This window comes from Suncus etruscus, chromosome 4, assembly GCF_024139225.1.
Source record: "Suncus etruscus isolate mSunEtr1 chromosome 4, mSunEtr1.pri.cur, whole genome shotgun sequence".
NCBI lineage: Eukaryota > Metazoa > Chordata > Mammalia > Eulipotyphla > Soricidae > Suncus > Suncus etruscus.
In genome coordinates this window covers 18,710,137-18,727,191 of record NC_064851.1, presented here as the reverse complement: position 1 = coordinate 18,727,191, position 17,055 = coordinate 18,710,137, and the positions used below count along the sequence as shown (strand labels likewise).

Sequence of the window (17,055 nt, the reverse complement as noted above, 5' to 3'; positions counted from 1 at the left end):
TTCATCTCACTCCTAATTGGACCATCATGGTCCCACTATTCTGCATATGAAAGACCTCATCAAAATTTCAAAGACTCCCCTCCAGCCTTATCTAGGAAGAAGTCAGGTAAATGCACTCTTTTTTTATTGTGTAGTTGGGGTTCAGTCATAAAAAGAACCCCCCCTTCACCACTGCAACATTCCCACCACCCATGCCCCCCATCTCCCTCCTCCCCCACCCCATGCCTATGTTCAAGACAGGCATTCTACTTTTCTCACTCATTAACATTGCCATGATAGTTCTTGGTGTAGTTATTTCACTAACTGCACTCACCACTCTGTGGTGAGAGGTGAAGGCACTTTTAAGGCACTATCCCCCTTTCCTTTTTCCAGGCAAATCATACCATAGCTCTCAGAAGAGCCAGTCACTCAGGGCCTTCCAGAAACTGAGAGAGGCAGAGCCAAGAAGCCAAAGCTCCACCTCAGGCTGCCATCGTGAAAGGCCCCATCCCACTGGAGAGACTGTGCTAGGGGAGAACAGAATCTAAGAGGCTGCTTTCCGGCTCACCCGAGGTTCAGTCTCCACAGCTGCAGACCAGTCAGAGCAAAAGGTTTGCATGAAAAGTCTCACCACAACTTTCCAAGGAATGGAGTTCATTAAAATACTGCTGGAGGCCCTTGACTGGAACACTTTTTCCCCTTGTAAACGGAAAACTGCAGCAGTGTTGCCTGCAGGAAAGCTCAGTATAAACTGAGAAAATCCAGACAGAAAAGCCTGCCTGCATGGGGGTTTTGCATAATCACCAGTTATGGGAGCCATTCCCTATTCCTGCTTCAGACAATATTCTGCCTAGAAAACACTCCCCACCCTATCGAATGAATTTGGAAGCCGAAACCCCAAAAGCCCCCCAACAGAGGCAGAAGCCCACAGGGGCCAGGACTGTATTGCACCAGCCTTGAGTTTGGCTCCTAAGAGCTCTGCTGCAAGGGAGCAGAGGCACTGCCAGAAGCCATCCCAAAGAGCCTCTCCAAACTGGGTGCCACTAACATAGCCTCAGAGGATTTAGGGCCTCACTTCCAGGAGTCACAAACTTGACTCCAAAGCTTTAGTGAGAACACACAGTTTGCAATTCACTGCCACTCAGAAGGCAGCCATCTGGCCGCTGGGGATCTGCCACAGATAACAGCAGGCATGGGAGAGGGCTTAGAAGGCCATGGTACTTCTGGAAACTCTTCCCTGAATCGTGTGTGTGTGTGTGTGTGTGTGTGTGTGTGTGTGTGTGTGTGTGTGTGTGTGTGTGTGTGTGTGTGTGTGTGTGTGTGTGTGTGTGTGTGTGAGAGAGAGAGAGAGAGAGAGAGAGAGAGAGAGAGAGAGAGAGAGAGAGAGAGAGAGAGAGAGAGAGCAAGAAGTGTGTGTGTGTGTGTGTGTGTGCGCGCGCGCGCGTGTCTCTACACTGTCACACAGCTGAAGCCAAACACCATTGAAAGAAAGAATACCTTAGTTCTGTAGCTCCTGACAGTCACCCTCAGAACAAACGAACTGGGGAAACAAGACCATGGGTGGAGAGAACTTTTAAGAGCAATTCAATTTTAGGGTCCCTGCATTCTTCCTTGTGGAAAGAATGTGCAAAAGAATGCAGATTACATTTCTTTCCAAGGTTGACTGACTGGCCAGTGCCAGACACAAAGAGTACTCAGATTGGTTGATCAACTGGGTGTAATGCTGGAGCACAAACCCAAAGCCTCATACTTGGGAGGCATAGGCTAGATATAAATGCAGCCCTGAGAGAAAGAAGACACTTCAAATGTCTTTCTGAATGTCTAAACCTCCCTGGGGCCGGAACGATAGCACAGCAGTAAAGTGTTTGCCTTGCATAAAATTCGAATGCACAGTTTCATGCACAATTTGAATCCTGGCATCCCATATGGTTCCCTGAGCCTGCCAGGAGTGACTTCTGAGAGCAGAGACAGGAGTAACCCCTGAGCACCGCCGGGTTTGACCCCCCCCCAAAAAAAAAGCAAATAAAAAAAATCAAATGTCTAAATCTCCCAAATAAAAAAAAAAAGAGGGAGGGGAGAAAACACCAAAGATGGTGGGAAGAGGAAAAGGTGCTAATTGGTGGTGAAAGGTTATGCATGAAAAACCTTTTATCAGTTACAGTACTGAGCCACAGTGCCTACAATTTCTTTTAAAGGGTCCCCTAGCTAGATGACTGGATCATGAAGATGTAGGCTATACACATAGTGAAGTACTACTATGCAGCTGTAGGGAATGATGAAGTCATGCATTTTGCTGCAACCTAGTCAGAACTGGATGTCAAGTGAAGTAAGCCAGAAGAATGACAAACACAGGATAATCTCACTCATCTGTGGTACACAAAATAGTTGTATTAGGAAGTGTAATGCAGTAAGGGGGATTCCATATCATCAATATAATTGAAACCTTGACTCCTGTGCCCCATTATTTTCCTTACTCATCTTCTTCCTTCCTGCCTTGACTTCTTTCCTTCTCTGTTCTAAACTCTGAGATCAAGGGGCCAGAGCGATGGCACAGGGGTAAGGGCGTCTGCCTTGCACGAAGCTGCCCAGGATGGACCCGGGTTCGATCCCCGCATCCCATATGGTCCCCAGAGCCAGGAGCGATTTCCGAGTGTATAGCCAGGTGTAACCCCTGAGACTCTGAGATCAAGAGTGTGGATATCATTTGACTCAGAGTGGCATGGCTAGACATCCAAAGCACAAACTCAGTAACACTGAAAATATGATCTAAGCTGCAACCACCAAACTCTGTAACATCCTTGCTAACGTGGCAAGGGGGAATGGCAGAGGGACCATGAAGACAAGTATGAGAACAATGGTGATGGGAGTTGACAGAAGTCGTGAGATTAGTGCTGAAATATTTTTTTGTTTGTTTTTTTGTTTTTGGACCACATCCGGAGTTGCTCAGGGGTTACTCCTGGCTGTCTGCTCAGAAATAGCTCCTGGCAGGCACGGGGGACCACAAGGGACACAAGGATTCGAACCAACCACCTTTGGTCCTGGATTGGCTGCTTGCAAGGCAAACACCACTGTGCTATCTCTCCGGGCCCTAGTGCTGAAATATTTTATGCCTAAAACTCAACTACCAATAACTTTGTAAACTACGATTCTTTATAATTAAATTGAAGGGGGGGGGGGGGGAAACAGACCTAAAGTGCAGCAGGTAGGGCATTTGCCTTGCATACGACCAATTCAGGTTCGGTCCCCATCCCATATGGTTCCCCATGCTTGCCAAGAGTTATTTCTGAGCTCAGAGCCAAGAGTAATCCCTGAACATTGCCAGGTATGGCCCCAAAACCAAGGAAAGAAGGAACAAATGAAGGAGGGAGGGAGGGAGGGAGGGAGGGAGGGAGGGAGGGAGGGAGGGAGGGAGGGAGGGAGGGAGGGAAATTAAAGTGCCAGTCTACTGGAATGATAGTATAGAAGGGAGAGCACTTGTTTCACATGTGGCCAGCCTCAGTTTGATCTCCAGCATCCCAGATATGATCCCTGTGAGCCTGCCAGAAGTAAGCCCTGAGCATTTTGGGGGTATGATCCCAAAAAAGGTAAAAACAAAACAAACAAACAAAAAAACAAGTACCTGTCAAAGAGGCAAGCTGGTGGGTAGGAGGAACTGGGCACAATAGTGAAGGGATTGTACTGGAACATTGTCTCCCTGAACCCAATTATGAATAACTTTATAATTCACGGATACAAAGTAAAAATAAGGGAGGAAAACTGCTGGCAAGTTTCAAACTGCTGTAATAAAGGGAAAAGAGGACAGGAAAAAAACCGCCAATTTCTGGATCTTATCTAGCCCTCCAGATTCCTGACAGCAGAGTGGATCTGCTCCTGCCTGGGGCTACATGCTCCAGATTTCATCACCTATATACAAGACTGAAATAGATGTCTCAGTGGCAGCTGTCACTGTGGAAATAGATAATCTGCTCTCATTGGCTCTACTATTAGTGACTATGGCTTAGCAGGAACCAGATAATATCAATGAGCTACCAATAGCCATAATTTCACCAAGCATAAACTGTGTCTGGCCCCAGGGGCTGCCGGTCTTGTCAGGAGCAGGTTCTTGGAAACATGCCGCAGTTTCTTATTAGATGACCAGCTTCTTCACTAGGCCCCTAAGTGCTCTCATGGCCTCAAGAACTTTGCCAAAGGGGAAGAAAGGGTGGCAGCACAGGCCTCGGGTCCCTTGTAAGATTTCCCACTGCCTAGAGGTAGGCCATTTGTGAGCTGCTTAAAGTACAGGCACTGCTGATGCTGGTGGGGCAAGAGTCCACCTTAGAAGCCCTTTCTATTTTTGGAGGGCAACTCTGGCTGCTAGAAAGAAAAATGTGCTGAAACGAAGACCGATCAAGTTATCAACTCCCTGGTCTAAGCGTCAGGATGTCTCTGGCTCCTCCAACTCAAATACTGCCCCACTCCCTCACTTGAATCAAGTCTGGGGACAAGAATCAAGAGCCCCAGGATCTTTAGAGGATGATCACAAAGAGAGAAGGAATTAAGTACAAAGTGATCTGCTCTTGCAAGCAAAGACTCTCCCGTCTGGATAAAACAGATTTTCGGTTATGTCTGGTTTGCTTTTACAAAAGGCAAAGAAGGAAGACTGACGATGATGTGTTCTCAGCCCAGGACTCAAAATACACACCAACTCTCCTCCCATATGGAGAGGTTTCGAATGGTTGCTGCCAGTGTGCAGAGTAAAGCCATGGAAGGTCACAGTTGAAGAAGCCAAGGGAGCCTAGCACTATATGATCACTCCTGGCCCATACAGACATGTGGGAATTTCTGAAACCGCTTAGCAGCGCATCTCTGCTGGCTTCACTCGAGGACCATGAGATTAATATATAATAAAGTGATGTTTTTGGTCATCTGCAAAAGAAGGTCATTTCCCACCAATTGGAATATGCATCAAAATCCCAAGGCAGCAAAAGCTCTGAGACTCAGAGGGAAAAAAATGAAAGCTGATCTGACATGATAAATGGGGCTGCCTTGGCCCAGCAGCCAAGCATGCACCACGCCTCTCTTTCTAAATCCCTGAGATCAGACCACTGATGGGCGGAGATTAACTTCCCTAGGGCTCTCTGGCTTCAACTTCTAAGCAAGGTCAGTCCCTTTATGGGGAATGTGGAGAAGTCCTAAAATTCTTGTCGGTCTAAAAATTGGAACTTTTCTTAAAAACAACCAACCACTTCTCCAGTATTTTTTTTTTTTTTTTTTTTGGTTTTTGGGCCACACCCGGTAACGCTCAGGGGTTACTCCTGGCTATGTGCTCAGAAGTTGCTCCTGGCTTGGGGGACCATATGGGAGACCGGGGGATCGAACCGCGGTCGGTCCAAGGCTTGCGCCGGAAAGGCAGGCACCTTACCTACTTCTCCAGTATTTTAGGCAGGCAGGCAGGCATAGGAGGAATGACTACGATTTGCATTGAATTGGTTACTTTCAAAATATGGGTTGGGCCGTAGAGATAAAGCACCTGACTCACACCTGGCTGACCCAGGTTCTATCTCCTGCATCCCATACGGTCCCCTGAGCCTGCCAGGAGTAAAATCTGAGCACAGAGCTGGTGTAACCCCTGAGCACCGGCATGTATGGCCCCAAAAAGAAAAGCAAAAACCAAACCAAAAAAATAGGGACTGACCAAAGATGACATGAAACAAAAGCCCAGATACACTGTTTTGAGATAGAGCCCTAACAGTGTGAGTTTACTGAAAATGCAGCTTTAGACTTCAGAGCCCACAACAGTATCCTCAGCACTGACCAATTCCAACATGAAAGAAAGGATTCTGCATATCCAGCAGACAAGGAGCTATTCCAAAGAAAATAACAGTGACTTCTAAGACTGGAACAAGAGAACAGCAGGTAAGGTGTTTACCTCAAATGTAGCTGATCCAAGTTAGAGCCCCAGCACCCCATGTGGTCTCTCACTCAAGAGTGATCTCAGTGCACAGAGCCAGGAGTAATTCTGAGCACCAATCATGGTATGACCCCAAACCCATCCATCCTGCCAACCTCCCCAACAAAGAATCAAGGACAAAACCAATCCAACTGCTCTTCTTATACTACAGGGCAACACAGCAAAACCCTCAGGGCAAGACCTTTCATCCAAAAGCGAAGAGAGGGGGGGGGGGCAGCTCAAAGGGCTATAAACACAGGTTTTGCATACAAGATGGGCAACATTCATAGTCCACTAACACCCACAGAGAGAAAACCCCCCTCCACTAAGCCAGGGCCAGCCCCCAGCACTGTCAGGGACAACCCTTCTCCCACCCCACCCTTCCCAGTGACTTCTGAAGTGCCACCATCTAGTTTTGATTAGCTGCACTTTGCCAGGTCCTAATTGGTTAAAAAGCCATGCTTCATTTCCATTTTGAAGGTCCTCAACTAAAAAACTAATGAAATAACTATTCCTCAGCACATTCTAGGAAATGGGAATCCTTCCAGCCTCTTCTGTAGCTATAGAAAGAAGGTGGGGGGGGGGGGGTTGTGGAGTAAACTAAAAGGGCAGGAACATAAACCTTGTATTTGGGAGTTTGCCAGGTGTGGCCCTGGTGGCCCAGGTGGAATAACATCAGTAAGAGCCCTCTGGCCCATGGGGGAGGCTAAAATAAGATTGGGCAGCTCAGGGTCTGGAATGATAGTACATGAGTAGGGTGTTTGCCTTGCCTGTGGCCGACAACATCCCATATGCTCCACTCCATCAAGGACTGCCAGGAATACTTAAGTCCTGAGTATCGATGGGTGTGGACCAAACCCTCCCAAAAAAGGCAGCTCTCCTCCAGTTTCCCTGAAGCTGAGAGCAAAAGTGTTTCTAGTCTCAAACTGTTTTAAAACATTTTATTACTTGAATAAATTTACACTAATTTAATTTGAGCGAATTTTAAATCATTCTCAGAAATACATCTACTTGCATTGTTAATACTGACAAATTACTTAATTCTCCTCAATTAGGTTTGAGTTACACCTGGGGAAGATTAAACCCAGTTTGATATGTGGCCTTGAACAAAAGGTCCCCAGAAGGACACTTTCCCTAGAAGGTGTCAGAAATTTAGGTCACAGGAGAAAGTTAAGTCTCAGGACCTCAGGCATACAAGTCATCCTCCACTTTCCTCATCAGAGTCTAAACCAGTGTTTCACTGGTAAAACTGGTGAGTGCTAGGAAAAGCTACAGTGCAAACGGAAGCATTCAGCTTAGCATTAGGCATGCAGCATGTATTCAGTATGGGCTGGCAGTCACTCATCGTACCCAGCCACACCTATAAAGACTGTGATCCTGACCCCTTAAGACCCACATCATGTCCTGGGAAATGCGGTGTAGCACTTCAGCTGGCACCAAACCAAAACTTGCAGCGCATATGCTGCACCCAGAATTTGGCAAAGGATGGGCTCTTGAGGCTCTCCTCCATTCACCAGCCACACTGCGTTCCTTGAGGAGCCCAAGTCCACTCAGCAAATGTGGCCAGAGACCCAGCCAACCAGGTTTCCATGAAAACAGCTCTGTTCACAACTCTGGGAGAAAGAGTAATGAGGGAATCCCAGAGCCAACGCACAGCTGCACTGAAGCACTTCAGTTGCCATAAGAACAAAATAGCCCCTTAAACACCAGGAGTCCGCTGAGAAAAATTTGCTCATCATTTCTTACTTCCAGGTTCCATTTATTTCTAAAATAGATTAATAACGAAATTGGCACACTAAATTTAAACTCAGCCAAGCACACTTTCATGCTGCTTTGAAAAGCAGCAACAACTTTTGCACCTGACAGGAAAGTGATCCTACCTTCAACTTTTGCCTGTTTCTTCCAAATTCTAACCCAGGAAATTACAAACATTCGGAGCAGCCCTGAGACAAGCACCACTGGAGTTCTGGGAGGTAAAACTAGGCCACCCTATCAACTGCTTAGCTGAACACAATGCACTCCAAGGTCAGTAAGTGGGCGGGTGCCTAGAATGACCACATTAGATCTAATTAAGCCCTTTCTGCCTTTGACTGAGACCAGCCAAGTCCTCCTTGACTCAGAATGGGCTCAGGAGGTGAAAATGCAGAAGTCAAAGTGCTACTCCCTGGGGGCTTTAAGCAGTAGTAGCAAGTGAGAGGGCTGAGAAAGGGCCATTCCTTTCAACAATTGAGCACTCTGTCACCTTCACTCATTCAATATCAGACCAGCGAGAGGGGCATTCCAGGAGAGCCAATTTATCAACAAATATGTTTCCCTTCACCTCTCCTCCACACAGATCCCCTTTCATATGCTCACATCCAGACTCCACAAAAACCTCTCTAACCAATCCAAGGAAAGGTTAAAAAATAAAGACCCCCTAAAAAATATAAAACTACTTTCAGATGTGATTTGCCTGTTAAATCTGGCCATCCTCCCCTCCCATTTTTTTTTCACCAAGTCCACTGAAGGGTTGATGTTTCTTCCCAGTTCTTGATTGCTGCTAGATTGCAGCAGGTTGGTAATCATCACACCCATCATGCTGTTCTTTAATACTCAGGTGAAGTATCTGTTTAACCAGGACCTAACCGTTACCTTGGAGTCCAGAGGGCCCCAAACTTATCTACCTACTGCCCTCTTTTCAGGAAAACCAAATAAAACTTAACAGCCCCTATCATGAAATCTTCCTGAAGTGACCCAACAGAAAGTGCCCCTCTGAACTGTGCCCGAGGTCACTACTGCCCTCTCCTGCCATTGTTCCATTATGCTAAGGGGGCATGGACAACTCTGGCAAACACTCTTCTAAACACTTGTGTCATGAGCACTTGTAGCTCGTGTTCTCTTGAGGACCCTTCAGCTCTTTCACACATAGATCAGAGCAGGTTCACCACTCCAGCAGAGTGGACTCAGGCACAGCTGCTTCTCGGCACACCAGCTGCGGAGTGGGCCCCTCAAATACCTGCCAGGCCCTCTTGCGATAGAGGCTGACTTGTAATTCTACTCACCTATGGTCATTTTTTTTCTTTCTTTGTCTGAATCCAGACAAAGGAATAAAGTCATCTTTAGAACACAAGCTTTCATAATTGCCATCAAAGCAGCCAGGGAACAAGGTAAAAATGGGGGACCGGCAATCAAGACAGCATAGACTCATCATAATCCAGAACCAGAACCACAGGTATATGGAGCAGGAAACTCTGGAGGATGCTCAGGGCTTTCTTTTTTTTTTTTTTTTTTTTTAACTTCTTTTCAATATTTCTCTCCAGCATCATGGATTTTGGGGGAAAATACTCTGAGCATTTCAAAGAATACTTTTATGGTACCAGCTGATTTCAGGTATCATTTGAGAAAACCATTCTGAATCTTCAGAAAGATAAAAATCTTTTTAAATTGCCTCAATTAGTTTCTAACGGCCAATATTATCATTTTTATAATTTCCCTCCTGAGGGAAAGCTGCCGTAGCATTCTGCAGAATGGCTCTGGATACAGCACCAACCACAGACCACCCCAGAGATGGGGCCAGATCCAAGTGTGAACAGCTAGAAACTGCCAACAAGCTCACTGGTGCAGAGGGACCAGACTGAACTGCCCACCTGTACACCCTCACCCTGAGCTCTAATCAGGTAATACAGGCAACTCTGAAAGACAATCACAGTAAGGATCTGGGACCCAGGTGTGGTGCTGGCTGCAAAGAAAATTTCTTGCATGTTTTGAATTCTGCATAGGAAATGAGATGCAGGAAGAATCAAGTCTGAATCACAGAAGTACTGGGATATAGTACATACCAGGTCAATCAGGTCGCTGAGGTTTTTCTCGATTTGTTGAGGAGGCAGACGCCTCATTAAGTCCAAGGCACAGTCCAGCTGCTGGTCACTCTGTAAAAGAAGAAGTGTCTGAGTCATCTTGCTAACAGAAAACACCATATCATCCTATAGAAGCATCTGTGAGGGTCCTGCTTGCCCAGGGTTGTCTAGTCTTCACCTCCAGTGGAGGAAAAACCATAAAGCCCAGGAGATTCGAGCAGAGAGCTCAGAGCTGTTCTACTTCCAAAGTATCCCGACGTCTGTTCTAGCAGCAAGCAAAGCCACAGGCTCCCTGCAGCTTTCACACCAGGCATGGCCCAGCATCATGTCAGGCTTTACTGTGTGACCTGGATACACAGAGCAGGTTCGAACACACATGCAAGCTTACAGCGTATCAGCCAAGGGTAGGGCATTTCCCGGGTGTCGAGTCCTCACCAAGGAAAACCAAATCAGAGCTATGTTTATGGAAAGGGGGCTATCAGACAACATCCTGCCACAGTGGCCTGCGAGGGTGAGAGTCACATTGTTACTCAATATCCTTTTTTTTTTTTTTTTTAAGTGTTTTTGGGCGACATTCAGTAAGTTCTGGAGTTATTCCTAGCTCTGAAATCAGAAAATCACGCCTAGCTGTGCTTTGGAGACCATAAAAGTGTTGGAAATCCAGCCCTGTCCACCTCCAGTCCCACTCAACACCCTCTTTAAAGTGCATGTTGTGTGTCTGATAATTCTTTTCCCCATTTAATGTCCCTGTTACAAATAAAGAGTGAGAGACACTAGTACTGGTCACCATAAGCATGCAGCCAACAAGAGGATGGGGGTGAGCAGGCTGGAAAGCACAAAGAAAATTCAGAGCAAAAGAGGTTGCTTTTACAGAGAAGGGACACCTAAGGAGAACAACAGAGTAAGATGAGACAAGAAGGCTGAGTGGATGGCGAACACCACTACAGTGATGAGAAAGGAAGACAGCTCCAACACTACCCACTAGGAGGACTGTCTGCTGCTATCCCACAGTGCACGGCTCAGACCCATCTCAGGCTCTCTATTTATTTGTTCTTGGCAGGGGGCAGTCCTGGAGACAGCTAATAAGTAAACCAGTAATGTAGAAGACTGAACCTGGGATTCCTGCATGCAAAGCACAACATTACAGCCCTCTGAACTCTCTGGCCCACAATAGATGTTTGTTTTTTTTTGTTTTTGTTTTTTTTTTTGGTTTTTGGGCCACACCGTTTGACGCTCAGGGGTTACTCCTGGCTATGTGCTCAGAAATCGCCCCTGGCTTGGGGGGACCATATGGGACGCCGGGGGATCGAACCGCGGTCCTTCCTTGGCTAGCGCTTGCAAGGCAGACACCTTACCTCCAGCGCCACCTACCCGGCCCACAATAGATGTTTTTAAAGAGGAGAAAAACAGTTATTGGCCTCGATCTATTCAGGCAAACACAATAAAGTGGTTATTTTGCAGACAAACAGACACATACACAGAAACCTTCAGTAGCCAAACATAGATTCCCAGATGTGTAAACTGCCCCCTCCATGTTCTAGCAGCCCTCAACCCCGCCTGAGACATCTTCATAGCTCAACTATGGCCAGGACTATGACACTTGAGAAAGACACATCATTTGATTCCCAATTCTGCTCTTCAATAACTGATGACCTTTGGCAAGTCTCTATTTAATCTTTAAGAGTCTGTATCTTCACGTACATAAGTTCTATTTCATAGGGCTATTATGTCGCATGTGTTTTACTTGTAACATACTCTGTGTGCATGTGTAAATACACATTTTAAATATTGGGGGGGGGGGTCCACACCCGGCAGCGCTCAGGAGTACCTGGCTCTACTCTCAGAAATCGCTCCCGGCAGGCTCGGGGAACCACATGGGATTGTCAGGATTCGAACCACCGTCCTTCTGCATGCAAGGCAAACACCCTACCTCCATGCTATCTCTCCGGCCCAAATTTTAAATATTTTGACATATGAGTAGTTTATACCATTTACCCCCACCCCACTCAAGGCAGCTCTGGAGTCTTCCCTGCTGCCCTACATTGCTATTTACCACCCTGACTGGATAGGAGAAAACCCTAATGGCTCAAGTCAAACTACTTAATAAATGTAAATCAATGAACCAAACCTTAACACATCTTAGCATCTCTCATAATAAAGATAGACACAAGCATAGGAAGGATGCTCTGCATCATCTGCCAGCAAAGAAATGCGCATTGAAGCAACACAAAAATCACATCACAGGGCCCGAAGAGATAGCACAGCGGCGTTTGCCTTGCAAGCAGCCAATCCAGGACCAAAGGTGGTTGGTTCGAATCCCGGTGTCCCATATGGTCTCCCGTGCCTGCCAGGAGCTATTTCTGAGCAGACAGCCAGGAGTAACCCCTGAGCATCGCCCAAAAACCAAAAAAAAAAAAAAAAAAAAAAAAAAAAATCACATCACAGGTCTATTCCAATGGCTGACTCTAAAGCAGTAACTCAAATTTTGTGGGGATATACAGCCTGCAGTGCTCAGAGCTACTCCTGGGTATGTGTTGGGGAGTGGGAATGGATAGGACTATTTCATGCCTTGCCAGGGATCACTTAGGCCATCCTTGGGTTCTCTATTATACCAAGTACTGAGATCGGTGTGGTACAGAGAAGCAAAGAAACATTTGTTACTGGTGGGAAATCGAAATGAATGATATAGCCACTGTCAGAGACAGTTTGGAAACTTTTAAAACAAAACACATTCTTACAAATAAAATCCAGCAACTGCTATATTTGCCCAAAGGAGTTGAAGACATTCACAGCACAAATCTGCATATGAATGTTTAGTTATAAAACCTGGCAGTGACCAAGATGACCTGCAGGTGGTGAATGAGGGCATAAAAACAGAGGTCTGGGGGCTGGAGAGATAGCACAGTGATAGGGTGTTTGCCTTGCACACAACCAATCCAGAAGAGACAGTGGTTCAAATCCTGGCATTCCATATGGTCCCCTGAGCCTGCCAGGAACAACTTCTGAGTGCAGAGCTAGGAATAATCCCTGAGACCAACTGGGTGTGACCCAAAAACAACAACAACAAAAAAAAGAAGACCCTGAGGTCTGTACAAAACAGGATAGGTCTTTCCACCCAGGACTAAAACAAACAAGTATGAAAGTAGTTCTGCCTAAGAAATGAAAGGAATCTGCAATAAAAAAATAAAAAACAAAAAACAAAGTAAGCTCATCTGAAAAGACTCTGAATCCGTTTATAACATTCTAGAAAAGATAAAACGATGAGAGAGAACATTCTATCTATGGTTGCAGGAGAAACAAACAGGCAGACCATGAAGGCATCTGTTTCATTCTGTATGACAATGTAATGGTGGACCTGTGTCATCAATTTATCCAAACCAACGGAATGTGCCTAATGAAAAAAAAAAAAAACCCTTGTTAAAATGACTCATTTTGTACTGATATTGCTTCAGTAATTCTCACTCTAGTGTAAGAAGTTAACAGAAGAGAGACTATATAAATAGACAGTAAGGCAGCAGGAATTATTCAATGACAATGTACCCTTTGCTCAATTTGCTGTAAACCTAAAACTGCTCTAAAAAACTAAGCATAAACTGTTTCTCAACTGATGTTGAGACTGCTCTTCTCATAACCTGCCAGGAGACATCTGGAAATGTATGGAGACATCTTTTGGTCCCCATGACAGGGAGAGTATGTGAAAGAGATGGACAATAAACTACTGACATCTAATGGGAGAGGCCTCAGGTATTTTCTACAACACAAAGTACAGAATATAATACCAAAGCATCAGTACACCAAGTATGAGAAATTCTGGTTTAAAAACAATTTTCTGGGGCCAGAAAGAGAGTGCCGGGTTAAAGCACTTGCATATAGCAGACCCCATATTGATCCCCAGCACCTCATACAGTCTCTTGAACACCCCTAGTTAAGAATGATCTTATCAAAGAGCTAGTACTTGAGAACTCCCCTGAGTACCGCCAGATGTGACCCAACTCACTTATATGTAAAATAAAAAGAATTATTTGTGGTACCTCCCAGACTCTGATTTAACTCCAGAAAATGACCTATAGTTCTAACTGGCAGGATACTCCCAAACACTCAAACCCTCTGGTCTTTGTAGTATGCTCAATGGGAGACAAACCATTTTCTTACGAAATAAAAAATATATTTACTGGGCCCGGAGAGATAGCACAGCGGCGTTTGCCTTGCAAGCAGCCGATCCAGGACCTAAGGTGGTTGGTTTGAATCCCTGTGTCCCATATGGTCCCCTGTGCCTGCCAGGAGCTATTTCTGAGCAGACAGCCAGGAGTAACCCATGGGTGTGGCAGTGGTGGTAGTAGTGGTGGTGGTGGTGGTGGTGGTGGTGGTGGTGGTGGTGGTGGTGGTGGTGGTGGTGGTGGTGGTGGCGGCGGCGGTGGTGGTGGTGCATCAATTTCAGACCATGAGAGAAAGGATTTTTATTTTCTTGGCTGAGACAAAATGATGGTGATTACAAAAAATCAGAAGAGCAGTTTTAAGAAATGATGCCAGTAGATGAAGATGAAAGATGATATTCACCGAGATCTTGCATGAAATGGGGGGTTCAAATGTATCTTCATTGTATATGATGTTTAATCTTGTGCCTAATGTCAACTTATTCCTTGGTAGTTATCAAATGTCTTTAGTTTTTGCACATGGTTGTCCAGTTTTCCCAAGGTTATTATGGAAGAGATCAGCCTCAGCCTGTGGTACATTCTTGTTATAAATTAATAGATCTTAATAAGCCTGCATTAATTAAAATATTTTCTGCATTCTCTCTTGTTTTATTATCAGGGTTTGCTTCATTATATTATTCCTTTTGGAGGGGCCATACCCAGCAGTGATAGGTGCTAAGGTCCTGACTTTGCCCTCAGAAATTACTCCTGGCAGGCTCAGGGTGCTGGGGATCAAACCTGGATCAGCCCTACGCAAGGCAAACAATCTACCTGCTGTGCTAACACTCAGGTCCCTATTATTTCTTAAAAGCATTAGGGAAAAAAACAAAAGCAAAGACAGGAAACAGGAGCTAGGATTTGGGAGCACAAGGTCTAATGTCTATCCTATCACTGGATAGCTGTGAAACTTGAGCTGCTCAACAACCTCACATGGGGCACATTCGGCCCAGATGCCCCCTTCTGGAAGGACTTTGAACTGGATTTAGTCACAGAAGCAGAAGCAGCCAGTGGGTGGCCCCAGCCTGTGCTAAGACTGCCCAGCAGATGGGAGGAGGCCTGCAGAGAGGTGTGAATTTGACAACTGGCGGTGGAGAGCAACAATAGGCTGGACCCTGAACTAGGCCCACTGAATGACACATCTCTGTAAATCTCAAGGAACTACCCTCAAAACAGCAAAGAATCCTACAGCAGCAAAAAGAGTGCAAGGATTAAGGCACAGAGGTGAGTATAATGGCCTTGCTTGTTCCCATCTGCTTACACCCATCTGCACTTCTTCAGCTGGCAGTTTTCCAAGTCCTTCTACCTAGTGACTTCCTGCCACTTCTCTGCACACTGTCACCCCAGGACAAAGGGCATTTACATGCTGTGCTCCTCAAAACCCCAAAGAACCCTCACTTCCTCTGTAAAATAAGCTTTACCAGTTCTACTACCTTCCACTGAAGGGATTTCTCGGTCCAAAGATAAACAGTAAAATGAGCACTTCTACTCCAGAATTCTCTGCCCATTCAATTAGTCATCCCATAATTATATGGGTGTATCCTAGGTAACAAGCACTATTTTAAAATGGTGAATATAAGGAAGTCCCTGTCTTCAGGAATTTAAGGTGGAATCAAAAGCAAGATAGGGGAAAGGGGGTTGTCACAGAGAGATAATACAGCAAGTAAAGAACTTGTCTCACATCCCACTTGCCTAGGTTCTATTAATGTCCCCTACCCTCTGGCAAATTTCCCCCCAGCAATCAGCATCAAGCAAAGTAGGGTGTGGCCCCAAAACAAAAACAAACAAGAAACATGGAGTGGGACAGGGGCTATGACTCAGTGGCAGAATGCCATACATGATGCCAGGGACAGACCAGGATCTGCTGAACAAGTCTCAAGCAAGATATTGTAGGTAGAAAGGTGGGGACGGGGGAGGCCTATATACAAACTTTGGGGGAAATAATAAAACTTAAGTAGAAGAGATTTCCTAGCCCTGCAATTACCCAAAGACACGAAGAGCACATCACTTTGAGATGCAAATCCAAACCTCTTTGGAGAAGAGAAAATGAGGCACCACCAACATGAAGAAATCCAAGGCCTTCACCCAGAGAAGGTTGTGTCCCTTGGGAAAAGAGAAGTTACAGAAGAATCCAATGAACTCATCTATGTGCTAGTGATGTGACCATCTACAGTGCAAAGGATGTGATTACAGGAAGACCATCAATAGAGCAAGGCTTTCCTATAACAAAGCCCAGATTAATTTTTATTTATGCAAAACTCTGGGGGAGGGAGAACATTTGTAAGAATTGGTTTCTTCCAAAACCTCCTCTCAAAAGCAACTTGGCTTGGTCTTCAAGCCAGTGTTCTTCCTAGAACACGTATCTCCTTGCTTGTTTGTTTCTATGTTCGTCTACTTGCCCTCTGGAGAAGCCTGTGCCCTCTCTAGAATACACCTTCTTCCTTTCTCTCCCCTTTTGTCTTTCTAAATAAGTTTCAATAAAGACTATTGAATGGCTTCACCATTTTGTCTCCTGAAATTCTTTCTTGACCAAAAGGCAATGAACCCAGAATGCCCCTTTCCCCATGCATGAGTGGTGGCCAAGGTGGCTTGAGTAGAGGTAGAAATATTCTTTTCTTGAGTCTACTTCCTTCATGTCCCCACTTTACTAAGGCAGCAGCAACAAAGGCAAGTGGCTGGCCTCCTATACTAGCTCACTGGCCCCCATATTAGTTTGCCTTCTAAGGTAAAGCAAACTCTAGTTTAGCTTTCCCATGGGTATTCTAGGATAAGACAAATAATTCATCATGTAGCTTGCTGACCACTCTCAGAGCACCCCCACCCAAGTGTGACAGCCAACAGAAAGTATGACATCTGTAAGAAAGCCACTTTGAGAAGGGAGACCCTAATGTGAGATAACTCGGTAGTCCCTAAGGTGTTCGAGGTCTCAGTGACCTCACTACAATGGCACTTGAGTCAGAACCTCAAAACCTCCTGCCATCTCTGACGCATAGAAAGAGAGCCTGAGAGACAAGAATGGCTTGCTAGTTAGCACAGTGGCAAGTACCAAATGGCAAGTACCAGTCAGTGCCCTGGAAGGAGGCATCTGACAGCTGGAGAGAGTCAGATCAGAGGCGGGCAG

The 17,055-nt window shown here is 45.6% G+C and overlaps 2 protein-coding genes across 2 annotated transcripts in view; one reads left to right on the top strand and one right to left on the bottom strand.

The window, feature by feature from the left end:
- Positions 1-17,055, top strand: part of HTR6 (5-hydroxytryptamine receptor 6) — a 742,605-nt gene that overhangs the window by 488,972 nt on the left and 236,578 nt on the right. The window lies entirely within an intron of this gene.
- CAPZB (capping actin protein of muscle Z-line subunit beta) overlaps positions 1-17,055 on the bottom strand; it is a 126,740-nt gene that overhangs the window by 55,702 nt on the left and 53,983 nt on the right. The window contains exon 6 of the mRNA XM_049772525.1: positions 9,727-9,816. Coding sequence (XP_049628482.1) covers positions 9,727-9,816 — 90 coding nt within the window. The remainder of the gene's footprint in view (positions 1-9,726; positions 9,817-17,055) is intronic.